The sequence below is a fragment of the Drosophila albomicans genome, chromosome 3 (assembly GCF_009650485.2).
Source record: "Drosophila albomicans strain 15112-1751.03 chromosome 3, ASM965048v2, whole genome shotgun sequence".
In the NCBI taxonomy this organism is placed as follows: domain Eukaryota; kingdom Metazoa; phylum Arthropoda; class Insecta; order Diptera; family Drosophilidae; genus Drosophila; species Drosophila albomicans.
In genome coordinates this window covers 47078192-47106065 of record NC_047629.2, presented here as the reverse complement: position 1 = coordinate 47106065, position 27874 = coordinate 47078192, and the positions used below count along the sequence as shown (strand labels likewise).

The following is a 27874-nucleotide window of genomic DNA, read 5'->3' as shown; positions in this document are numbered from 1 at the left end:
CCAACGAGAGACACACACACACGACATTTGCTCTATGTTCGGCTCGTCTCGTCTCGCGATCGCTTTTCAGTTTCGCTTTCAATCTCGGCTTCGCTTTCGATTTCGCTCTACAATTTTTGGGATTTTGTTGTGTGTACTATGTGATGAATTATATTTAATTGAATGCTAATTAAAAGTATCAAGAATACATTAAAAAATGTGCGTATAAAAAGAAGTTTTTAAGGATATGTGCGAAGCTCTAGAATTGGCATAAAACGAAGAAAAAAGTATATATTTAAATCGATTGAGCATGCGGCTAACGTGTTTTCTAAAAATCTAAGCAAAATCATTATAATATTTACAAAGTGCAATTACAAAAAATAAAGTTTCTTTTGGATTAGCGGTATTGCTTGAAGTTTTGAAATTTATAAAGTAAGTGTAAACGGAGCGAATGCGTGATTTATACCAAATATTCTATTATTTAAAAGTGTGTTTCTTTAAAAAGGAAAAAAAAAGAAAATAGCAGACCAATTTAGTATTTTCTATTTACTAAATATTCTAGTATTTAAAAGTGTATTTCTTTAAAGAGTAGACAAAAAAAAACAGACCAATTTGGTATTTTCTATGTACGAAATGTTCTATCATTACAAAGTGTATTTATTTAAAGAGGAGGAAAAAAAACAACAACATTCCAATTTTTTATTTTCTATTTATGCAGATTTATTAAGTGATGAAAAAATGAATATAATATTCAATTCTAAAGGAAAACCATTTGTTAAAACTTCATAGAAAAAATTTCACAATAATTTAATTACATTTTTAAATAATAACATTTTTTGTTTAATGATCGATTCCTGTTTTCTTAAATACATTTAATGTAATAAATAAATAAATATGTTAAAACATACAAAATTCAAGGTATTCCACAAAGTTATCAGTCAGCTTAAAAACTTAACTAAGCCAAGGCAAATTCTATAGAACAGAGCGACATTTTGTTTGTTGAAATTAAAATTAGTCACAGGTGTTTAAAGCTTATTTATTAATGTGAAATGAGCAATTTAAATATTTGAAAATTATTCTTAAAATTTTTAAATTTCTAAATATTTTGTAAGTGCTTTTAAATCAATTTCTTCTTCTGATTGACGTCGACTTCAGCTCTGCTTATGTGTTTATATAGTATATTTTTTACATAGTAGGTTGAGTATGTGCTTATATAATATTTTTTATATACTATATGTTATGTGCTTATGCAAATTTGAAGCTTCAAAGTGCAAATATGCAAGCACACATCACGTAGCTTTTTGTGTTGTTCACCCGCTCTTTAAATTTGGGAAAATGCTTGTTGCATTTTCTAAAGGTCAGGTCAATGTTAAGGTTAACAAAAAAGAGCTATCAAAATATAACGGTCAGCTTTAATGGTTGAATTTTATCAAAAGAGTTTTCCATTTAGTGTTGAACTCATTAAAAGCCTACAAAATGTTTATGCATTTTAATATTTGTTGTGTGTGTACCGTTCTTTTATGAGTTGTGTTTCAGTCAATAGACGGCGTCATGTTACGTTAATTTGACCTAGCTATGCCAAAACAGAAACAAGAGCTTACTACAAATCCAAAAATAAAAAAAAAAAACACACAGAAATGTAAGTCAATGTCAAGCTGACTATTGGGCATAAAGTAATAGCTATTTTTGTTGTGTTGGCGTTCAGCAAATGAAGCAAAAAAGTGTGAAATTTATTGTGTAAACATCACAGAGAAATTGCTAGTTACAGTTTTGCTTCTTTTTTTTTTTTTTTTTTTTTTTTGGGTGTGTCGAAAGTCTAGTTGTAGAAAGAGTTGAAGGTTGGCCACAGCAATTGAGGTCTTCATCTTCGTGCGTCTTGTTTGCAGTTCAATGCACGAATTGTCATTGACATTGGTTGGATTGAAAAAGAAGAATTATGGCTGATTTATTTATGATTCATTTCAAGAACTATTTGACAAGTTGAAATTGTAATATTCATTCAATTTTGAAGTTTCGAAATAGGAACGGTTTTTTTTATGATTGATATTGACATTATAATTATCATACCAAGCTTAAAATGGAAGAATATTCTGCTGCTTTATGTAGATTAATTTCGAGAAGTGTCAAAGCCTTAATTATCATAAAATTCAAATTATGAAATACTTCTAAAATTGGAGTAGCTTCTACTCTGTTGCTTTTGCTTAACCATTTATATATGATTATTGTTAATAAATCTTATTGAAGTGCAATTATCAATTTATAAAGTTAGATCAGAAGACAAATTACAATAAAATTATAATTTGAAAGTTGAACTAGATGAAGTACTGTTGCTATTATTTATGAATAGTTTCTAGAACTGTTTCGCAATTCGAAATTGAAATGAATTTAACGTATGATTAATTTGAGGAACAATCTCACTGAACTTGTAATTAGTTTAAAATTATAATCTTCAAAACGTGGAATAGAAAATTTACTGCTGCTTTAGATAGGAATAATATTAAGATCGTAATTATCATTCCACATTTGAATTAGAAGAATTACTATGAATAATTTCTAGAAATTTGAAATTTTAATTAACCTAACTTAAAATTAATTTGAGGAACTATTAGTCTCACTGATATTATAATTAACATAAAATTACACACTTCAAAACACAAAAGAGAAGAACTAATTAATATAAAGAATAAATTTTGTTACATTCAAAATTTTAAATATGACTAAAGTCTGAATTCTTAAAATGGAATATATATAAGTATTATTTTATTCATATTGAAATTTTGGATTGTCATAAAATTGTGAATTTTTGAAATTGGAATATCGTAATCACAGCTGCTTTATATATGTATGTTTACTTTTGAGAAGAATTAGTCATATTCAAATTGCAATTAGTGTAAAATGGAACACATCAAAACGTAGAACAGAAGAATTAGTGCTACTTTAGTTATGATTATATTTGAGAATAAATACACGATATATTATAATTTTATTCTTATCCCTAAATTAAACATTTACGGATAAGAATTACTGATATTTTATTTATTATTGACATTTTAATTATCATTAAATTCTTTCTTTCTTTTATAAATTCGAATAGAAAATAGTTGTGCAAGGTTTTAATATTCAAATTATAGTTACTACAAAATTACGCACTTTCAAAACATAGAACAGAAAAATTAGTAGTATTAAATCGATATACCAAATATACTTATCAGTATGTTTCAGTGAACTTTTTGTATTCACATTTTTTGGTTTCACATAGAATATAAGAATAACTGCTACTTTGAATAATTTAAAAAACTTCTAAACATTAATTTATAAATTTCCGAAATCGAAAGAGCAAATATCTGCTACATTGTTAATGTTTACTTTTCTGAACTATTAGTCTTATTCAAAGCTGTAATTAGCATTAACTGAGACACTTTGAAACCTCCTCCTCAAACTAAATTTTACTTTCAAGCAGGCATTTCAAATTTTGTCAGCACTTAACTGTAAAGCTATGCCAACTACCAACTAATCATCCATCTGCACCAAGAAAAAACTCCACACGCCCACAAAACACAAAACTCGTAAAAATTGGCATCGCCATCGACACAGAAGTCGTCTTAATTAACCGCAAAATGCAAAATGCTTAAGTGCAATAGGCGTCGAAAAAAAAAAGAAACTAAAACCAAAAGTCGAGTGTGTTCGACTGAGAGATACCGCTACCCATTTTGAATTAAAGCAAAACAGTGCGGTATTAATTTTTATATATTGCAAAAACTACACTGCAAAATACTAAAAATATACATTCAAAATATACTAAAATTTTATACCACAAAAATACTAAAAATATATCAGTATTAATTCAAATGATAACAAAATAATATACCGCAAAATACTGAAAACATGCGGAAGGCTATATTTGGTATATTGATGTAGTGTTACATTTAAAATATAGCATAAATTTCAAAATATACCAGATTGATATACCAGATATTTGGTATATTGATGTAGTGCTACATTCAAATATACCACGAAGTGAAAAATATACTAGAATGCAAATATACCAAATCATTATACCGCAAAAATACTTAAAATACAAATTATATATTCGGTATATTAATACATTTAAAATATACCATAGAGAGCAAAATATACCAGATTGTCAGCTGAAGCAAATATACTAAAATAATATGCCGCAAAAATACTAAAAATATATCAGTATTAATTCAAATTATAACAAAATAATATACCGCAAAAATACTGAAAATATGCGGAAGGCTATATTTGGTATATTGATGTAGTGCTACATGCAAATATACCACGAAGTGCAAAATATACTAGAATGCAAATATACCAAATCAATATACCGCAAAAATACTAAAAATATATCAAATTATATATTCGGTATATTAATACATTCAAAATATGTCTGTCAAAGCAACTAAGAATCGATTGCAGTTAGAGTTTTTTTTTACTGAACAAAGGTGTTTCTTAAATAACTTATACAATTTTTATCTGATCGCAACAAAATATAATAAATATAATAGTTATATTCAAACTACAATGCCTCTCTAACCTATTGATAGCGGGTATAGAAAAAAAGGGTCCCGAAGAGCAACAATTGCTTGACAAAGTGCTCGCATTGTTGTTTCTTTGGCTGTTGGGGAATATTTTGTGGTGTGTTTTCTTAGCCGTTAAAATTGAAATATTGACATAAGCATGTGATTCACGACGCTGTTTTTGCCAATGTTGCCACACGCTGTTGTCGCTGTTGTTGTTGTTGCTGTTGTTGCCCCCAAGGTACATTTTGCTAATAAAGTGAACATGCGACAAGCTTTCGAGTATGGCAACTATTATAAGCATATTATATAATGAATGCTGTATGCCTTTTTTTTAATAGCAAATTGATTTGCCTATTGATAAGCTCTTAATTTGTTAGAGGAGGAAGGGAGGGGGGAAGTTCGCTTTAATGTGCCAGAAACCCATCAATCTATCAGCCACTCCAGCCCAGACTCCGTCAAAAAAAACAAGAAAGAAAAAAGCAGCCGCCAATCAAAAAAGCGGTGACTTAGGTCAGGATTGACTTGGCTTTGTATTTTTTTTCGGCCACGCTTCGTTTGCGGCCTTCGTTGCGTCTGTCAGCTCTGAGCTGAGCGGCAGGCATAAAAAATCGATAAAATTAACCATATATATATAAATTGGGTTTCAAATCCCAAGAAAGGATTTCGTTGTAAGCCAAGTTCGGTATCTGAAAGCGGCAAATTCTGCAGCGTAATTAGAGCATTTAGCCAAAAATAAAATGGATCACGAACATGGCTAAAACAGAGAGTGTCAGAAAGAGAGAGAGAGAGAGAGAGAGAGAGAGAAGAGAGAAGTAGTTGTTAATAGACGTATAAATTACAACACACACGACGCACAGTAAACAACAACAAGTTGTTGCTGTTGTTGTTTGGCTGCAACTATTGGAAAATTGTTAGCCAATAATGCGCTGAAGCGGACACGCTTCAACGATTCGCCACGGCAGCCAACCGACAAGAGAAGAGCGCGTGGCAATTTGTTGCCGAGTTGCCAAGAATAAGTAAACTTAAGCCAAACTCATTTGCAGAGCTGCAAAGGCGGCAAAGAGGGCCAAACAAAAAAAAAAAGCCACTTCGTTCGCTCGCTCGCTTGTTGGCTGTAATTGAAAAAGAATTGTAGACCGGCTACTGAAACAATTGAACATTTGTGTAGGTGTGTTGGCGCTTTTTTGGGGCGTTTCACAGATTTAACATTTTAAGATAAAACAATGCGATGGGCATGAAAAAAAAAACGCAGATCACTCTAAGATATTCAACAGACAAAACGGCGACTTGATCATTAATAATTTTATGTGTTAGACTTGTTAAAAAATTAATATGAAATAAATTTCAATTAACAAATTTGTTACAAATTAATGAATGCATTTATGTAGAATTTACATAATTGTTAGACCACATTACAAAATTAAGAATAAGAATAGAATATTAGAAAATTCACACTTCGAAAACCAATCTTATAACAGTATTAATCTTATATAATAGACTTGTTAAATACAATATATCACATTAATTTTAATTAACAAATTAGCCTTCTACTAACAGACGCCTTTAAACTGCTTCTTCAAAATTGTAAGAATGTTATAATAAAAACTTAGAAAAAGTAAATTTCTCATTTTTTTTTTATAAATCACATATTATCTGAAAAAGATTAGGAGAAAAAATGAACTTAAATTTTCTACTGATCTTTAAAAAAACACAAATCAATCTAAGAAACTTATTCAAAAAACCTGACAGCTCTTATATTGCTAAAGGAAACCTAAAACAGCATTAATTCAATTCGACATGATGCAAATAAAATGTTTAATTTCTTTGCAATATCAAATGAATCTTAAATTAATGGACGCTTCTACAAAATTTTTAGGGATTGCAACAAAATTGGAAACAAAAACTTTCTTACATTTTGTTTGGCTGTCTAAGATTTGCATTGATTTTTAAAATACTATAAAAAAAACGCAAGTCACTCAGAGAAAAGACAAATCAGTATGTTGGCCCTTATTAATTGAATTTGTTTGAATTGCTGAAAACACAATATGCGTTTAATTTTTATTAACAAATTAGTCATTAAGTAGTGAACGCCTCTCAGCAGCTTCCAGAAATTTATCACAGCATATTAATCAAATAAAAAATGTATTCAAAAAACTCAGACCATTCCATATAAAAAACAAAGAAGTACTAAATTAATGAAAACATAATAACAAATTACATTTAATTAATAAATTAGCTTCCAGCAGCTTCTGCATTTGCTGTTTATAAACTTTCTTATACAACAAACTCATTTTTCTTTCGCCAAGCCGCACGTCAAGTTCGTTGCCTCAGTCTTTCGTTATATTTTTGCGCATGCTGCGAATTGCATAACCCACAAAACCCATATTCAAAGTCGAATGTTAAACGGCTTAATAACATTTAAAAAATGCTTTAACAGCGTTTCGTTTTCGTTTTTTCGTAGTATGTAGTTGTTGTTGTTAGAATGATTTGATGCGCTCGAAGTGTTGCCAATTTAAGTTAATTGAGGAGCTCAGCGAAACGATTTACATGGCTCGGGGAATCAGCCACTGAAGCGGCTTTCAGAGGGGCTTTTCAGAGGGGAACTTTGCGTGCTATTTGGCATACGCAAAGAAATTGCCAACATACGTTTCTTATGGCTCTAATGAATACCTCGCCGATGTGTAAGCAACAATTATGGCTAAATACTTTTTGTCTGTCTGTCTGTCTGAGTTGGCTCAGCGTCTGCCAGAGTCTGGTGCTTGGCACTCAACTTCCGCAACATTGTGGAACGTCTCAATGTCAACAGTGCAAAAGATGAACGAACTTTTACGGGAATCAAAATCGAAAACTCGAAGCTTTCGTTTCAATAATTGCATACAATTTGCCAATCAACGCGTTCCATACAACGATGCCAATTATGAGATGCGCCCCTCTTTGGCATTGGCTTTATGAAGCCATTCAAGTGCCATTCAAGACATTGCAATCGCTCCTTCTCTCCCTGTAATCAGCTCCCAAAAAGAAGCAACGTTTCAAGTTGCATGCGAGCCAGAAAAAAATCTGGAAAAAAATTGAAATTTTATATACATAAAATATTGTAATAAGTCGTATAAGTTTAGCACAGAAATTTATTAAAAATGCATTAAATGCAACCGAAGTGCATAAAGAGTTGAGCTACAGCAACACCAACAACAACAACAAAACTGGATATGGAACAGCTGCCGGCTGCACAAAAGAAAGAAAGATAAATGAAGCGCGACCTTCACACTGTGCAAGTCGCAACTTGCAGTCTTTTTTTGGCTGCTGTGTGAAATTTATAAATGCGCGTAAAAATAAGCAACAAAAAAGCCACAACAATGCCACAACACACAACACAACCAAAACAAAAACAAACAGCAAACAAGTGCACACAGATTTCAACAGTAGCTGCAAAATTTCAACAGCATCAACTGAATGAACAACACTCACTGAAAGCGTTGGCGTTGAACTGCAATTCTTCTTTTTTGAACAGATATTTCTTACAGGGTATATGAAAACCTTACACCAAAGACGAGACTGCAGGGATAAACTTTAAAAATATTGAAAAGAAAACTAAACTAAGGTTTAGAGGAAGCAAATTTAACAAACTTAGGAAAAAACTGATTGATGAAATAATTTTTCATTACAACTGTTACTAAATTATAAGTGAAGTAATATACACACTTTAATTCTTAAAAAAAAAAAAAAAAATAAAGATTATTCAATAATACAATAATAATAATACAATTTAGTAAAAAGAAACTCTTTCCATTTCTTCCTCGAAGACTCAATAGTGGAGTGTTCAAAAATACAGAGCCTTTGTTATATCATATTATAAGAAATTTAGTATAGTAAAAGTAGGATATCACAAACATACAATTTTCTTTTCGTTAGTGACATTTTACATTTATTTTTATTATATGCCAACATTCTATATTAGTGATGTATATTATTTGAATTACACATATCTGATTATTCTTTCTCGGTTTAAGAATTCATTAAATGAATTTATGGAAAATTTAATATATTTATTGATATTTAAATCTTTAAAATGTGAGGAAGTCTTTTAATAAAGTCTTTTTTATACAACATTAATTATTATTTTAGAGATCTGTAGTGTAACTCATTGAAATGTATGGAAGTCCTTTGATAAAGCTTCTTTTAATAATACCAAATTGTTAGGGAATATTAAAAAATTGGAAAGAAGACGCTTACTGCATCTGGATACCTAAATTTATAAAATATTTAGAAAGAAATGAAAGCAAAACTTTGTTACTCATTTAGTTCAGTTTAATGTTCTTTTTGTTTTACATTTATTATTATATGAAATATTAGATCTTTGGATCTATTAAATTTTAATAAGTTGCATAGAAACTCTTATGCTTTTCATGCTTATGATCTCTGTAGCTTTAAAGTAGCGGTATATTAGTTACCTTAAAATTAAGTATAAGCAGACTTTGCCAACTTACAAGTTAAATTCCCTTTTGCTTGGGCATCTTGCATAAAAAAGGCGCGACTTACTATAAATACTTAATACACGATATCTTAAAATTTTGGCGATACTCTGCACAAGTTCAGTTACATTATATATATTAACTTAAAAGTGAATTCCCTAGAAATAAGGTGCGACTAACTAATACTTAGTATATACTTAAAAAGTCTGCACGAAGCTTCAACAACAGCATTAACAATAAACGCAGGCGGGCAAGAAGATTTGTTTTGTTGTTGTGCGGCACGTTAAATGCCAACCAGTCTGTGGCAGCCACATCGTGTTGCACTGTGCTCAGCACTGCGCTCAGCGCATTGGCTTATTGGCTTAGTGGCCTGTTGGCCAAGCAACCTACTTATTGCATTGCCTGGAATGGCCCGTTTGGCTTTCTGGTTAGCTAGTTAGATAGTTAGCTGCTGGTTAGCAGCTTGTCTGGCAACTGGCAACTGGCAACCGGCAACTGCACAGTGCAACTTGTGCTGCTGCTATGTGCAATCAAAAGTGTTACTATTACCAATGAGGTGGCCAAAGCCAAAGCCCAAACTCAAACTCAAAAATATCGTCATCAGCTGTGTTGGGAATGTTTAGAAAGCCAAAAACCTGGAGCTGGAGCTGAATTGCACCATCGCATATTGGTTTGGCCATATGTGTCCGACTGGTTATACTATAAACTGTATTTGGGTCAATAGATTTTCGTATTTGTGCAATTTTGCAATCTCTTTGCTGTTGTTATTATTTTTACTCTTGCTGCTGCTGCTGCTGTAATTTCTTTATTTACGCAAATGTCTGTGCTATTTTTTAATGATTTCTAGACAGTTTGTTTTCGGACAAATGCATTTTTTCGTTCAATCATTTTTACTTTTTCGTATTTGCTTACATAATACCTGTGGCAAAAAGAAGCTGAAGCTGAGACCGAGACTGAGACTGAACAAAAGTGAATACGAAGCCGCATCGAAAAGAAGTCGAGGTGACCAAAGTCGAAGCCGGCCAAAAAAACAAAAAAAAAAAAAAAGAAAGAAAAATGTGTGAAAATAAGCAAGAAAATTGTTAAAACGTGTTTTAGTCAGGCTCAGTCACAGTTTTAGTTTTAGTTCGGGACTTGGGCGGTTTTAATGTCTTCAAAGACTTCTTAATGGATTGGCTTTAATGGCGCTTATGAGCCGCAAATTTGTGGGAAAGTGATTTGCCGTTTACGTGTATATCACTTTAATTGGGGTGTGTGCAAAGTGGAAATTACATTGGCATTAAAATCCACTAAAGGAACAAGATTTCACTCCATTTTAACAGGCGGTTATTTAAACCCACATTGTAAGCTGTTTATGGCTCATTATAATGTGGTCTGTAAACAGATTGAGAGGCATGAAAAGAGTGTGATTTATAATACTACTTACTAATCAGTGTCAATAAGAATAAATCATTTATTTATAACTTCTTATTTGTTTACTAATTTATGTTCGCTTTTTATGTCCCATTAGAATGTGATCAATAAACAAATTTTAAGGCATAAACTGACTGAGATAAGAATAAATTATTTATTAATATCACAATTAATTATATATTTCTTGCTACTGTTTTCGTCAGTAATTTCTGTTCCATTTTTATGGGTCATTAGAATGTGATCTTTAAACTTATTTTGAGCCAAGAAATATCAACAAAAGTATTGAGCGTAAAAGAAAAAGAAAAGAATAGTGCAATTATGATAATTCAACACTAGTACTTGTTTCCTTGATGAGATAAAAATTGTAGAAGTTATTTTGGAAACAATTTTGTATGGCAAAAAAGGCTAAAGCAATCGGGAATTAGCTGCTTTGGTTAACAATCAGACATATAGTATATCAGACATATGCACTCTAAGGTATCTGACATATGTTCTTTGAATGTAGTAGTATATCGATATACCAAATATACCCTGTCGTATGTTTTAGTATTCTTTAGTATATTTAATTGTTATATTTTAAGAATAACGCCGTTCTATTGTGATATATAACATATATGTGTTTGAATGTCATTGTGTATCGATACACCAAACATAACCTGTGGTATATTTTAGTATTTTTTTGGTACATATATTAATTTGGCATATTTTAAAAATTTTAAAATATTCTTTCATTCATTTGGTACTTCGCACTGTTTTGCTTTTATAGAAAATGGATAGGGGGTATCCCACAGTCGAGCATACTCAAATGTAGCTTTCCTACTTGTTTTTCTTTTGTTATCCTATGTTATGGATCACTAGAATGTGACCTGTAAACAAACTTTGAACCATGAAAACTAAGCAAAAATGTGGAGCGCCAAATAGAGTAAAGTATTTTTATTAATAACACAATTTTTAATAATTTCAATTATTTTCTTTATAAAATCTGATAAAGATTTTGAACCACGAATTCACTGAGATTTACAATAATTTTAACGAGCTTAAAAAAAGAGTAAAGCATTTATTAATAACACAATTAATTCGATTCTTCCTGCTAAATTTTTGTCTTAAGTAATTCCAGTTCCTTTCCATTTAACCTTATTTGGCTATTCTACAAACTTTGAGCCTGCGGCTTTTTTCTTAATTTCCTCATTGCGCAAATATTTGCAAATTAAAACTGGTCTTAATTATTTTCATGCTCATTAAGCGCAACCTGCAGACGAAAGATCTTTACTTTGTCGTCTGTAGTTTTTTTTTCATGTTTCTTTCTTCAACTGGTGGCGAAAATGAAGTTTAAAGTCAGGTTGTCAGTCAGATGGGGCAGACAGAGCTTTTGAACTTGGCCCAAAGCAGTTGACAATCTTTCGTGTGTGTTTCGTCTACTGCGGCAAGCAATTAAAACCGAAAACGGGGCAAAAACTAAATGCCATTAATTGTCTTTAAATAATTTCTGTGCATCTTTATTTTGTTTTTTTTTTTAACCTTACACAACAGTTGAACATTTCGTTGTTCATAACTCGAAACTCGCTCAAATGTAACAGAGCAGCAACTACTATATAATAAAAGTAAACTTTTGGAATGTTATATCAGCGAGTGAATGAGAGAGAGAGAGACAGAGATGACGCAGGAGTACCAAAGATCTTAAAAATAACTGCAGCACATGCATCACATGGCATATATTAATTATGAAAGTGTTTGTTTAGTGTCGGCAAGTTCGTCGCTTGAGTCTTTCGTTTACATCCACTAAACGCTTGTCATGCCATGTCGCATTTAAATCATGCCAAGAGTCGTGCAGCCAAACGGACTTCAATTACCCCGTATACAAGGTGTTGTTAAACTGCCCAACAATGAATGAATCTCTCTCTCACTCGCTTCAATAAAAATCACAGATCACAGCTCGCAGGTGAATTCTTCGTGCTGGACAGCGGGCAAATGCAACTGGCATTTGCATAAGTTGCACTGGCAATGACAAATGTTTTATTTTAATTATACGAGTAATACTCTTCAAAATTGTTGCCAGAGTATTCACAAATTGTCACTGCGAACGTCACAAGCTACAACAACAAAAAAATTACGCTTAATCAGTCGAGTGCACAAATATAATAGTTAAATTTGCGTGTGGCATGTTGAACTTAATTTTGAAGCACTTTGAACTTGGGCACTGGCCGAGCACCCTAGACTAGAGCATACTCAATTGGTTTTTGATATTAATGATTCGTATATTGCTTGCATGCTTGCTCGTTAACTGTTCGTGGTCGATCGTTCCCCTACACTACGATTTAATTAATGCACAAAATCTTGGGATTCCTCTAATGCCGGACATTCTCTACTTTTCGAAAAACATCGTTTACAATAGTATCCATCAAAAGTCGTAAGCATACTATACACTGATAAAAAAAAATGTATGCAATCTTGATATTGGTCTTAGTGGTAAGCATTTTCTTTTAAAAAGTGCATCGAGAACAGAAATCTTGAATCTCAATTTCAAGAATCTAAAGTTCTTTATCAATTTTTTATAAATAAGAGTAAACATGAAGAAAATCAAAACTGTGCGGTATTAATTTTAAAATATGTGAAATTATTGTAACGCAAAAATACTAAACAAATCTTGAATTTCGATTTCAAGAACATTTGATATAAGAGCAAGTTCTTATTACTTAGAGAAAACAAATAAGAAAGCTATAAACGCTGCCCATTTTAATATACAGCAAGAATACTCAATTCAACAAAGAATATATTTGGTATATTAATATAGTGCTACATTTAAAATATACCATAGAGTGCAAAATATACCAGATTGAGGAGTTTTTCCTATAAACCTTTATAAAAAGATATTCCTCTATTATACTATTTATTTTCTGACTATGCGAATGAATTATGTATTCCAGTTACTATTTCTTATTATTTAGGCGCTTATGCTTGTTTACTCATTCAGTTGTAAGCATATGTTAAACCACCTTCTTCTACTTACGAAATACTTATCGAATCGCGCGGCAATTGAAACCCAGAACCTTCCCTTTCACAGGCTACAATGAAGAATATTTCGCCACAGCTCAACTTACTGAGCTATGAACGAAAATTCTTAAAAGTTAGACAAAAATTTTATAGGAATTTCGATGGATTACAGAATTGTGTAACCTAAATCTAGTATTTTATGTCCTATTTTAGAAATTTTGACATCTTTCAGATTAATCCTCTTAGTTTTTATAGCTTGATCTAAATCTTATATTGAGAATTTCACATTTTTCAAATTAATGCTCTTAGTTTTTATAATTTGTTCTTAGAATGGTCTGACTTTAAGAACACAATTATTAAAACGAATGTTCTAGACTTTAGAAACTGTTCTTTTTCTAGTGCATATTCTGAATAAAATCCCCTCACATATGGTATAATTAAGCGTTTTGAAGCCTTAGTCCCCAGTTGACCCCTAACGGCAATAGAGATTAGATTAATTAAATTATAATTGCAATGTCGACTTTAAACTAATTTATTTGACTTTAACTTATTTCCATTTGCATTTGACAGACTTGAATTATGGGCTTAGAAAAACATTATTTGAGATATGGACGCACGGCTAGAGATCACCTACTCGACTGGGCGAGCTGTGGGCGTGGTCGAAGACACCAGCAACAACAACAGCAGCAGCAGCAACAACAGCAACAATTGCAGCCACAGCAGCAACCACAACAACAACAACAACAGCAGAGCAGCAATCCACAAGCGTCAACTGCTAGCGGGCGTCGGACACGCCCCCATGTAACACACAGAGGGACGCCTCTATCCATGTTAATATCGCATGGCATTAAGATTAGCAATAGTAAGTATGCTCAACTAAGCTCAACTCAACTCAGACTCAACTAGAAATGCAAGTCATTCGGAAAAGCTGCAGGCAAATATTCCATTGAACAAAGTTTCTCGTTAATTTTCCATAATCTGTGCTTTAGTTACAATGCTTATCAATTATTTTTTAATTTGTGTTTACACCTTTATTTTGCATTGCAAAATCGAAACGTTTAATTAAGTATAGATAATTTTTATGTTATTATTCTTTGGATTTGTACCCAACTATTTCATTGAACGTTATTAAGCAAGCTTCTCTTAAATTTCCCAAAGTCAGTATTTTTTATTACTTAAAATACATCCAGATCACTAGAATTTCTTTTTAAGTAACATAGTTGTTTCAATTTAGGAAATTTAATCGTTTCATTTATTTTATTCTTTTGGATTTCTGACATTATTCAGCAAAATTCTTATTAATTTTATAGTCAGTATTTTTGTTTAATTACTTAAAAATACTATAAAAGCATGAAATTATATGTCATTAAAAAAGAATTAATCATTTTTATTGTTTAAATTTGCAAATTGCAGGCAAATATTCCTCTCAACAAGCTTTGAATTCATTGTTTATAAGCGATTTAGTTCCATTACTTAAAAATACTTTTAAACCATAATAATTATGGTTTGTTTTCTGCTATTTTGAATAGCTAAAATTTACTTTTTTCAAAGAAAAATGATTTAATGTTTATCTGCAGTCGAATAAGTTGTTAAACACAAGCTTCTTTTAAATCCTTCCTCATCAATGTTTTAGTCGAATTTCTTAAATATTATTGCAAATTTATATTTCTACATATGTTTTGCATTGCAAAACTTGAAGGTTTCATCACAAATAATTTAAAATTTTATATTTCATTATTTGGATTTGCATACTGCAGGAAAATATTCCACATTTTTCGTTTCATTATTTAAAAATACTAAATACTATTTATAATTTACATCTGCATGGTTATTTTGGATTGCAAAAGTAAACTTTTTTGTATTTAATTCCTATAAACTGCAGCCAAATATTCCATTGAACAATATTATAGATTGAGTATTTTCTATTATATTCACAATTTTATATTTTATTCAGTATTTCATTTTAATGATGCAAAAATACTTCCAAATTATTTAAAATTCGAATTGTCAAAGTTATTCGACATTGTGAAACTTGCTCATTTAATTAAGCAGAATTGAGCATTTTTGTATTTTATTCTTTGGATGTTTTCACACTAAATTAAAAACAATTATTACATTTTTATCAATAAAACGCGCAATTAGCCAGCTTAAAGTCAATATCAACTACCAAATTGGTAACGTTTTGTTGTGTTTTGCGCTTTTTTTTATCTGCTGTTGCTGTTGTTGTTTACTTGACCAAAAATCTAAAGCTAAAACAAGTTGTGCGCCACTTTAAACTTGCAAAAAATACAAAATGAAAATAAAAAATACTTGAAGCTGGTGCTTAAAACCAACAACAACAAGTACTATATACTAAATAGATAAAACTTAAAACTAAAAAACAACAACAACAACGTTGCAATCAACTGTTGATGTAAATACCGCAAAAGTTTTCTGTGTTTTTTTTTACAAAACTGGTCATCCAAGAACTGCAATTGCAAACAGCAAATGCAAAACGAGTATTTGGCCAAAAATACCGAGATAAACAACAACATTAAGCATTAAGGCAATCAACTGATGCAGACTTGAAAAAAAGCCAAAAAATGCAGAAACCCGAAAAAAAAGTCAAAGGAAAAACTGCAACTAACTAAACATTGAGATTGAAATCAAGGAAACAGCCAACAACATAACATAACTTGCCTAGTTAGCCGAGTTCTGTGCCACAGACGACATTACGTATACGCCATGTGAGCCCCAGCTGCGCAGTCATGAAATCTAGTCGTCGTCGTCGAAGCCAGCCATGCAAACAACAACCATGGCCAAGAACACTAACTAGCTCCGTCTAACAGTCTATCTCTCTGTCTCTCTCTCTCACTCTTTATGTTTCTCTCTGTCGTTGTCTCTCTCTGAACTTGGCCATATCATCGCCCAAGTTGTTTCGCTTTCGGTTTCGTTGACATCGCATTCGGTGTTTTTGATTGCCTTCATTTTAGGCAAGTTCTCTCGTTGTCTAGAATCATTTCGCTTTTCTGTCAACATTTTGCACTTGGCTTTTAAAAGTTTGTTGTCTAGTTATTGATGCCTCCAATTATTCTTGGGCTTGGCCTTTTTTTAAGACTTCTGTGTTACGTGAGAGCAAATCAGATGTTGCTATCCGATAATGCTTACACTTTATGCTTGGCTAGTTAAATACTATATAGTCTAGTCAAGTTATGATGCTACCTAGAATAATTGCCTTCCAAGCTGTTATTGCGCATTACGAGCAAATGCGAGTTTTGTGTCTCATCTCGTCACAGTCGTAATCATAATCATAATCACTCTGCCTCTCTGAAGGTCAATCAATCTGTTTCGCATAAATGGAAAAGTACAATTTGATATTTGATACCAAATGTGTTAATGTCAATTCTCAATAAAAATGCCCTTAAGGGGCACTCGAAATCGACTCTCAATTGATTTTGCACCACGGTGCTTAGGCAATTCTAAACCGCAAAGCAACATAAAAACAGAAGTGAAGCAAACCGCAAACGTGAAAAAAATCGCAATTGAAAAGTCCAAGCGAATTCGCATAGAAGTAAAACTACAACAACAACGACTAAAAGACTGTGAGTGTTTTAGTGACCAGTGCAACAGCTGAACAACAACAACAACGACTATTAACTGCCAAATGCTACAACTAACAAATACAAGTACGGGTATAAGCACTCTCGAATCTTGTACATACAAAAGCAAATATGAAAATGTTGCCAAATCAATATGCTACAAGACCTCAAGAGGCCGAGCCTCAGAGTCAGAGTCGAAGTTGTAGTCGGAGAGTGAAATACCAACATCCGAAAATTGAAGCTGAGCTGAGCTCCAACAAAAGTGGGAAACGGAGACGGAGACGCAGACGAAGTAGCAGGTGAAGCGAGGGAGATAGCGACAGCTGTGTGAGTCGATTGGCCAGCTCTGGACATGGATATGGACTGCGCTGTCGGTTTCCACAGAGTGTTAGACGACATCAAGAGAGTGAGCTAAAAATTAACACAATTAACACGACCAAGACAGCAATCACAGCTGCTGCTGGCCAATTCTGAGTCAAACTCAAAAACGGGGAGCCTGGGAAGTTGTCAGCGGGGGAAGTGGGGAGCCGAGTATTTGCCATTCCGTTTATGTGCTCAGCACAAACAGAAGCAGAAATAGGCGCGGTAGTCGAAGTCGTAGCAGGCACACTCTTGAGCGTTGCACTCACTGCATGGCAAAGTGAGCTCAACAAATCTGCAGAGTCTCGCAAGAAGAAGTCTCTTAGTGGGGCCAATAACTTGGCTCATAACATGGCGTCTTTGGCAATAACAAGTCGTTGATTTTCTGTTTACAGATTGTATAACCAAAATGTGCAATTGATTTGTAGTTGATTTAGGCCAATAAGCCTTTAAAATCACAATGATTCTGAGGCACTTACGTTAGTTCACTTGCACTTGTTATCGATAACTAATCCCAATTCATAAGCTCGATTACTCAATGGAACTAGATCACAATAGTTCACGTGCACTTATCGCTAACAAGTTCGGAATAAAAAGTTCGATTACTCAAAGGAAGTAAATCCTACACATATACATACATACATAAGAGTGAATAAGTAAGAAGCGCAACAAGCGTTTATATTTCATAAATTAAATCTTGTAAAATCGAATGTGACTTGTGGCATAAAATAAACGTTACAATTCTTTGTCTCACTTTTAGCTTTATGTGCCGAAGAATATCGAATTTCCTTTCCAACTGAATTACTTCCAGCCGATCGATTCTTTTGATGGGTTTCTCCCACCTTTCACTTTCCCAATAACATGGCACTCGTAATTGTCTTCGCTTGTAATTTGTTTCTGTTTACGTGTTTTCTGTTTTTGCTACTCGTGAGCAACGTCTTTATTATCCAGCATCGGAATCAGTTGTAAGTATTTTAATTAAGGGTTAATATGCGATAACTTTAAGCAAAAATTACCCAAGAAGGCACGTCACATACGAAAAAAAAAAAATAAGGAGAATAAACCCAGGAAACCGGTTCAAAATGCCACTGCGACTGCCGGCAACCTGAACATGAGACATCCTCGTAATTGGCAACGAGGATCGAAGATCGGAACGATCGACAATGCGATGCAAATTGTAAGGCAGTACAAGGAAGTGTGTCCGAGTGCAATTCCATTTCCATTTCCTACAGTAATTGCAATAATTTGCTTAAACAAAAGTGTTTACATTGCGGCCCAGACAATGCAGCCAAGTCCAACACAATGCAACAACAGCAACAAATGGACAACAATGCCTCACTTTGCGGTACTTTGGCAGTCAGATCATGAATAATGCCGCAATGGGGCACGTTCTGAAACGAAATCTGAGCTTAATTGTTAAGCTGCAGGCATTGTTGGCAAGCGTTGCAAAGTGTTTAGTTACTCACGAGTTGCCGCTGTTGTCGCTTTGTCTGTTGCATTGTGTTGCAGCAATTCCGCATGCCGCATCTATTGAAACTGTATTCTTAAGCTCACAGATATTCATAGTTGTAACTCTTTTTGTTGATGACCGTTCCCCTTTTGTAAATTGCAAGTGCTCAACAGAGTCTTGCGAAATGTTAAGTTAATGTTAATGCTAATATTAATAAGAGTTATAAATTTACAGAACTATTACTATCATTAGTATGAAATAAGCCTTCAGGCTACTTTTAAGTTCGAACAGATTTTTTGTAATTTCGACAGTTCAGCAAACGGATGGAAACCAGAAACGATGTTGCATGCCTAGCTGTAATTTTCAACAAACTGAACATATGACACCAGCATTAAGTGTCTAAAGCAGGGACTCAACGTAAGAGGGATGCATTTTATTAAAATTAAAATTAAAAAATAATTATTAATTCGGAATCTTTCTTGGGATAGACATCAACTACATTTTACAAAAAAGAAACTTTACTCTGAGGTTATATTAGCCAATTACATTTGCTTTATAGATGGACAAAATTGCATAATATATTTAGTCATAAATAAGAAAAAGAAATATAAAAATACTACATCAATTTTGGCCATAAATTATGTGATGAAAGATTTACTGCCTGAATCCTTTAAAGTTTTCTTTTAATACGTATGAAATCCTCTTCATATTCATTATATAATATACCACATAATATAAGTTGTTAAACCCCTCTTTAAGACGCCTCTGAGTCTGTTGTAACTCAAGTCGTTGCAAATATTTACAATGCAGAAAAAACGAAATGAAATGAGCCGACTATTAAATATTCTCGTAAACAATTAATTCTTTACATATTTGTAATCATAATTAGCAGCAGAAAGAAAAGCTACACCCAACGCCTCGAATAATTATTATTCTGTATACTTTAAATATTTGTTGCTAAAATTATTAGGGAAAAGCAATCATAATTAGCACTTTGGCTACATTTAGTGGTGACATCGTTGATGACAAAATGGGAATGCTTTCGTCTAGTGTATGAAAACAGCTTAAAGTGCAAATAGAAATATCGAAGTAACAACAACTTCTTACATGCAATAACAATAAACAGCAGCAACAGCAACGACAGCAAACGCAGCAATAACAATAACAACTGAGAATTCAGCATTATTGTCAACAGCAGCAGGCTGCTGACGTATCAATTGTGTGCCAAATGCTTATTGACCATGTCGCCAATCATAGGCTCAAGCAATCGTTGTTGTCAGTTGCAGTAACAATATACATATATATATTTGAAAAGATTTATATATACGAAATAAATTTAAAAACAAAACTATCAGAATAGTGTGGCCATTTATTTATAAGCAAATCGGTAATCAGCATAATATCGAAAAAAATACCGATAATTTAGGTGAAGGACATGTTATCGATAAAAGCCACAAGTGAACAAAGAAAGAGGAAGACAAAATTGAAACGAACTTAATTAAATTGAATTGTGATAGAATTTAACTTAAACGTATTTATTTTAGAGAGTCTTTACAACATTTATAAGAGCATATATGTAAGTATAGCTAAATAATTATCGATGTAAACTAATAAGGCAACGAACGAGAAGAAGCCCAAAAGACGATTAATATAAACCGGCAGTAAATGCAATCAGATTGTCCCAACTCAAACTCCCTTGACCTTGAAACTGACAGCTGCCCCAAAAAAATATATATGTATACCTTCATATATTAAAAAAAAAAAAAACGAAGAAAAAAACATAAACCAGCCAGCTCAACTACAACGTCAGTTTCAACAGTTTGTGCTTGATTTTATGACATTTTACGTAACTTTCTCTGCGTCAATTTGTTGTTGTTGTTGTTGTTGCTGATTTGCAGGCTGTGGTGAAGCGGCTTTCAGGGTCAATGAAACTCTTGAACTTTGCCGCTTTCTTGTCGCCAAAAAAACGTACGCAATCATTTTCGACAAACAATCAACAATCGCGCTGTCTATATACTCTATAGATGCTATAGCTCAATATGAGTTGGAATAAATCTCAGACAACGCTATCGAAAAGCGCTGACTTTAGCTGCTTGGCTTGACCCGATAAATCGAAAATAGGAAATGCATTTATATATGCTCGCATATATATTCATATATACATATATTTAGACGAAAACAAAGTATATATTAATTGGCTGGTCTTTGCACTTTTTGTGAGGCGCATGCAATTCGCATTTTGTTGGAGGCAAATAAGAAGTTCAATCAGTTCGTTGACTGTTTTAGGCGGTTTCGGACTCACAAAATACGGTGACCGAAAAACCCGTTGGCATTGCACGTTATACGTTATAACCAGGCTAACCGCCCACATGTCGGTCACGCCCACTTCAACAAAATGCCATCAAGGTAATCGCAGATGGGATGCGTAAAGTGCATAGGCCCATAAACATAACAATTTGCAACGAAAAACAACAACAAAAATGCAGTTTCAATTAAGTGTTTAGTTCAATTCAAAATATGAAATTTAATTTCGTAAGTCGGCCAAGATCAAGATGCCAAGTGCGAGTGACAGCCGTGAAATGCCGCACGCAAAAAAAAATCGCCTCTTAACTGGAATTGCAGCCATTAAACAGGTGTGAAGTGCCTCAGGAAATTGGGTTGGGTTCGGTTAGGTTGCTATGGGATCTTGTTAACGGAAGTATGACGAATCTTTTGAGTACGACTTCCCACTGACGTTTTTCGCGTTTGTCAATCCATATAACGAGTATTTCCCCAATGCTAACAATGCTAATTGATTTGCCTAACAGACTGCAACTTTTACTATTCCTAACTAGAATCAACATCGAACTAAGTTTATCAACATTTGTATTTATTTTCAGATAGACTAGCTGTGATAATTATTGGTATAGTTACATTAATCTTAGGCATAGTTTTAACATCCATACCATGGCTGGATTATTTTATACTAAAGGTAAGTACTCCTTAAAAGTTAATCTTTAGGTTAAACTAATAAATTTGTACTTTCCCACAGAATTTAAGGCTGTGGAACGACACTTTAAGTTATCATTATTGGCAGCGACCCGGCGTTATACGATTAACCAAGGTATATATCTATAATGTTACGAATCCAGATGGTTTTTTAAATGGCGAGAAGCCCAAACTGCAGGAGGTTGGACCATTTGTCTACAGGTGAGCTTAACATTTATTTTTAATTGCAAAATAATTATAATCTCGCCGAGTTTTTGGTGGGGTTCTAGAGGGAAAGTTGTTATGCCTTTTGATTCTATATAGTTACTTAAATATCAGAGTATTTAACATGAGCATTTTCATGGCAGCTCTTTTGTTATGGTTCGTTAGGAAATACGTGTTTTTAATCAACCTTAATGAGTGCAATTACAATAATTATGTGTTTCTTTTTTTTTAGTCGGTGCATTTATAGAAAGCGCTTTTGTCTAGAGTTTGCTCAAAGTAATTAGCTAAGCGAAATCACGCCGAAAATTTAATCAAAAATTTGTGTTTTTTCGGCTTTATTGTTATTGCCTTGTTTGTTTAGCATTATTTGCAATTCATAAAAGATTATGCATCACATCAATTTGATTGATTGGCGCATGTAATTATATTCCACAATTGCTATCGCTGAAATATGGTATATAGACAACAATGCAAAAAAGCAAAACAATTGCAACAATTTATTCATTTAAAATGTTAACACTTAATAATCGGAGCAACAACTGTAATTAGTTGCGACAACTTTAGTTGCAGTCGTAGCCACAGACTTATTGAATTTTACTTACAATTTGCACCTGAGCATGGAACCACTGTGCAGCATTTGCAATAATTGAGCCATTAACTCGAATCGATATCAAATATTATATCTCGAGAGATCGAGTATAGTAATGTGAGAGTATCTGTGAATATTGTGCAAGTCAAGACCGAGACCGCCCAGAAATGAAACCTGTTTCACTGAAGGATAACGTGCTGAGAGCGCTGACTATCGGCAATCAATCTTGCATCGATACAAATAAATATAAATCAACAGAAATAGATTAATCTATAGCTGCGAAATGTTTTTTGTTTATTTTTTTCATATGAGATAATTAATGATTCTTGTAGCAATTATCCCAAAAGTGTTTTTGCTTATACAGAATTTCGTTATCCCTTAATGTAATAAATGCTAAATTGGGATATGTTTAGCCTTTTTTAGAGAAATTTGTAACGAAACAAGAAGTTACAGTCGAGTTCATTTTTCAATAAAGAAAGGACAGTGAGATATTATTATTGTTAAAATATATCAAATGTACCGAATGAATATACTGAAATAAACCGAAGACTATGCTAGGTATATTATCGATATACTATTACATTCCAACACATACCATGACAGTGCGGTATTATTCTTAAAATATACCAAAAATTACTAAAACGTATCGATATACTATTACATTTAAACATATATCAAAAGGACGGTATTATTCTCAAAATATATAAAACCAATATACTTAAAATGTATACCAATAGTCATGCTTTGAATTTCGATATACTACTACTATTTTCAAAATATACTATAGACTACAAAATATACTTTCTAAATTAGCTTTTTAAATTCGAATAAAATACAAATTTATACTTCTATGCTAGGTATATTATCTATATTCTATTACATTCCAACACATACCATGACAATGCGGTATTATTCTTAAAATATACCAAACCAATATACTGAAAATAAATACCAATAGTCATGCTTTGAATATAGATATACGACTACTATTCTAAATATATTGTAGACTACAAAATATACTTTCTAAATTAGCTTTTTATATTCGAAATGTTTATAAATACAGCATAAAATTCAAACATTTTAGCATTAAAATTAGAGAACTGACAGCGCAGTGACTGTTGTATTTACAAGATGAGACAGATGGATTTATTTGAGCAGACAAAAACGCTTAACAAATTGCTGACAACTAATGACAACTTCAAACAGTAGCCAAAGCGCCAGAAAAAACGCCAAAATGTTTGTCATTATTATGGGGTTTTTGAGTTTTGAACGTTTTGTCTTTAATACTTTGTTGTTGTTTTTGTTGTCGACAACATTTCTCTAACTGAACCAAATGAACTTGACATTCAGTTTGGGTTGGGTTGAGTTTTCGGATCTTTTTTTTTTTATTTAACGACCAACACTGTCCCTGACTTTGGGCTGACTGCCAACAACAATTGCGAACGGACAACAACAAATATCAGGCAACTTGTTGAAACTGTCAACGACTGACTTTGAGTGTGAGACTTGGACACGTGCTGTAATGCGATCGAGGGAAACTGATTACGAAAATGAACGTAACATAATTTCAAAAATGTTAAACGCTGTTTTTTGTTATGGTGTCATTACAGAGAAGATATGGAGAAGGTGAATGTGAAGTTCCATGAGAACAATTACACGGTGTCATATCAGCATAAGAAAATCTTACAATTTGTTCCTGAACTGAGTGTGGATAAAAACACGCCCATTGTCACGCCCAATATACCAATGCTCGTAAGTAAAAATAAGTTAATTATTGAATGGTATAGTTTATCATATATTTCCCTTTCAGACACTGACAAGTTTAAGTCCCAAGCTCGGTTACCTGCTGTCTAGAACTATATCCTTTGTGTTAACTGCGGCAAAGTTCAAGCCTTTTATTAATGTGACTGCCGATCAATTGGTCTTTGGCTATGACGATGCTCTCGTGAGTTTAGCACATCGATTTTATCCGAAGCACATGCGACCCATGGAGCGAATGGGTTTACTGCTAGCACGCAATGGAACGCTTACAGAGGTCTCAAGCATTAAGACGGGTTATCAGGGCATGGATCAGTTTGGCTACATCGACTCACTCAATGGCCTCGATCACTTGCCGCACTGGAGCGAAGGACCTTGCACAAGTATTGCTGGGTCTGAAGGATCCTTCTTTCCGCCACGCGATATTACAAAGTCCGATGTGGTGCACATCTATGACAAGGATTTGTGTAGGATTATACCTCTAAAGTATGTGGAGAGTGTGGAGAAGGATGGCCTCAAAGCAGATCTGTTTCGACTGCCCAACAATTCGTATGGCGATTCGGCGAATAATCCAGAGAACAAATGCTACGATGCCAGCGATTATGATCCTGTGCGTGGCTTGCAGAACATCAGTCCATGTCAGTATGGTGCGCCTGTCTACATCTCCAATCCGCATTTCTACGAGTCCGATCCAGAGTTGCTCGATGCTGTGGAAGGTTTGCAGCCAGAGCGCGAGAAACATGAAACCTACTTCAAAATACAACCGGTAAGAGATTTGAATTATCATATTATCATCTTAGATTCTAAAGTTTGTTTCATCTTTTAGAAACTTGGAGTACCTTTGGAGGGCAAAGTGCGCATACAGCTCAATCTGAAGGTCACACATGCCAAGGACGTGCATCCGGTGCGTGATTTTCGTGACTTTGTGTTTCCGGTCATGTGGCTGGAAGAGGTGTGTACGCATTCTTAACTTAGTAACCAAATAAAATAAATAATTTGAATTTATTTCCTAGGGCATCTCGGAGTTAACACCCGCCATCAAGCGTTGGCTTTATCTGGCCACCGTGATTGCCCCACATGCGGTGCCTATTGGCTCCTATCTGATGATCGTGGGCGGAGCTTCGGCCGTCATCTTCAGCCTTGTGCGTGCGTATCAGAACTTTGTCTTCGGTCGCGATCCAAGTCTGGAAATTCTCGAGATGGGTCGGCGTTCGCTTCGTCGTGGCAGCAGCTTCATTGCCCATCAGCAGCACAAATTGCTCCTCCATCACAGAGATAGCTATGCGCTGCTGCGCACCATGCCACATGCCATGACCGCCTGCCTTGATCCGGAGCGGGACAGCGACGAGGTGCAGCCGATCATCGATTGTGCCGTTGCCAGCCAGGCAGCTTCATAGTGAAAAGCACTTTGACTCCGTTTAGGTTTTTAGTCACGTTCTGGCCAATTTTGTGGCATATACACAAAAAAACACGGTTTTGATGCTACAGGGGTTTTATTCATTTCATTTGCACATCTTGACCAATTCCATATAATTCATTATCTTGCAACCAAATGCCAAATCGGGTTTGCTAGTTATAGATGTATGTATGTTTTAATCTATATATATTGTATATACATAATCATAATAGTAATTGTAATTGTAATTTGTAATTGTTAAAGCTACAAATAATTCACTAGTCATTTTTACAATGTGAAAAATGCGAGCTCGTTTCTAGTTCTACTTAGCTAGTTAGCTAGATATAAAATTAGATAATTACATTTAGCTATTTTAATGAGTAACTATTTAATGTTTTAGGCAGTGGATGTTCTGAAGATTATTCGATTTTATGTACATGAAATAAATCAAATATTATTTCACATAAATCAAACTATGTGTCGTCTATCAATTACATGTTTTTCTTTCAGCTCTTTTATACATTTTATGACTTCATAATTAATTGCTGCTTATCGTTCATTAAGAAATCTCATCTCAATTTCGTCATAGTCTCTAATACTTGTTCTGTTCTAAATTAATGTGAAACTTTTAAGGTATATTGTCTTGAGCAACAATATCATCCATCGTTAGGTTCCACCTTATGAAATCATTGAAATTTCAGTTTATATTTATATTTTGCTTAGTTAAGTGTAACAACAATTTGAACTATAAATCAATATACAATTTAACATTCTTTGCTAATATCAGGTATATTTTTAAATAATTATAAGTTGGATAACATTAGCTCAACCGATTTTTAAGTCAAGAACTGTTTGGAAGGACTTTAAGGGTCTCAATCTTCTCTTAAGATTGCAATCCAGTCAACAGAATTATCACATTTAAAAATGTGTAGCATACTTTTAGGTATCTAAATAAAATTGCTAGCCAAAGCATTGCAATGTTCCCAAAAAGTGTTGCCTGCTTTTAGGTGAAATATATAAGTAAGGTGAGGACTATCTATTGAAAGTGGAAGTTTTGTTTTTCAAAAAGCAACGATAAATCTCTAAAGGTTGTACTTCAGTGTCAGTAAATCGTATGTATGATGAATTAATGATTCCTCCAAGCTTTGAAGGCAATTCTCCTCCATCTCTTTGTCCTATGCTAGACGGGAAACTCGCAAACCATAAAAATTGTTCTTATTTTGCAGAAGTATTTGATTGACGCTCTTTTAACGTTTTGCACAATTCTGAACAACAACGCAGCGTTTTTCTTCAAACACACTCGTCGTATGAGCAATAAATTATATGTACACAAGTGCCCATGGGGTAAGAACTAGACGGAGAAAGACTGGGAGGTGAAAGCTTTTGTTTTGCACAGGAAATAAAAAACAGGCACAAGAAATATGATGTTTTCAATGCTCAAAAGTCAAGAGAGGAAGCATACAAAAAAGAAATAACAGAAGCAACGGAATTCGACTTGGAAATGGAATGAGAATTGGACTTCATCCTTATTGGGATTTTGGAATTGGGATTGGGATTGGTAGTAGCAGTAACAGCCTCAATTCTCTTCTCTTCTCTTTTGGTTCTTCTTACCAGCTATAACAAAAGCATTTTCATTTCATTTCATTTGGCAAAAATGTTTATACAAAACCAATTTTACAATTTTCGATTCAATTTCTGTTACTGACATTTCACTTAAACGAAAACCTTAAAGGCGCAATTCATTTTCCTGCCTCCCGACCCTTTGACTTTGTTGTGAATGTTGCAAAAAAAATTCGAAGCGAGTGGCAGATTCGCTTTGCTCTTGGCAATCAACGTTAAGCTTTGAGCGTTAAAGGTCAAATGATGTCCAGCACTTGTAATTACACCAACAACATAATAGCTCTTCTATGTGTGTTGTTTTCCCCCATTTCCCCCCTCCATTTTCACGCACACTTGGAAACGCATAAAACGGCCAAGTGATAAACTAATAAGCGGCAACATATTTGCGGCACATGTTGCACGCATTGAGGATGCAAGCTCAAACCTCAAAAAGTTAAAAATTCATTTATGGCGCGCCATAAAATCGAATAAAAACAATTGGCACATCAAAAAATCACAGCGCAACCAAGAGACACAGCGAGATCTTCATTCCTTT

The 27874-nt window shown here is 33.5% G+C and overlaps 1 protein-coding gene across 2 annotated transcripts; it reads left to right on the top strand.

The window, feature by feature from the left end:
* On the top strand, nt 1-26168 carry LOC117568286 (lysosome membrane protein 2). Of its 2 annotated transcripts, XM_034248800.2 has the most exons (8): nt 1-411; nt 13967-14258; nt 21664-21755; nt 21816-21973; nt 24176-24317; nt 24376-25089; nt 25150-25275; nt 25337-26168. In XM_034248800.2, exons 2-8 carry the CDS (start codon nt 13976-13978, stop codon nt 25718-25720), a joined length of 1899 nt encoding a protein of 632 aa, XP_034104691.1. In that variant the 5' UTR covers nt 1-411; nt 13967-13975; the 3' UTR covers nt 25721-26168. The 2 variants fall into 2 exon arrangements, with proteins under 2 accessions (XP_034104691.1, XP_034104692.1); XM_034248801.2 differs by lacking the exons at nt 1-411; nt 13967-14258 and adding an exon at nt 21068-21190 and having other exon boundaries at nt 25337-26167.
* The last annotated feature ends 1706 nt before the right edge of the window (nt 26169-27874 follow it).

What these genes read in the sequence shown, in the direction of transcription:
- LOC117568286 (XM_034248800.2), top strand. Translation starts at nt 13,976, where the DNA reads ATGGGCTTAGAAAAACATTATTTGAGATATGGACGCACGGCTAGAGAT. An exon ending in TGGCATTAAGATTAGCAATA is followed by an intron (nt 14,259 to 21,663) that starts GTAAGTATGCTC and finishes ATTTATTTTCAG; the next exon opens with ATAGACTAGCTGTGATAATT. An exon ending in GTTGGACCATTTGTCTACAG is followed by an intron (nt 21,974 to 24,175) that starts GTGAGCTTAACA and finishes GTGTCATTACAG; the next exon opens with AGAAGATATGGAGAAGGTGA.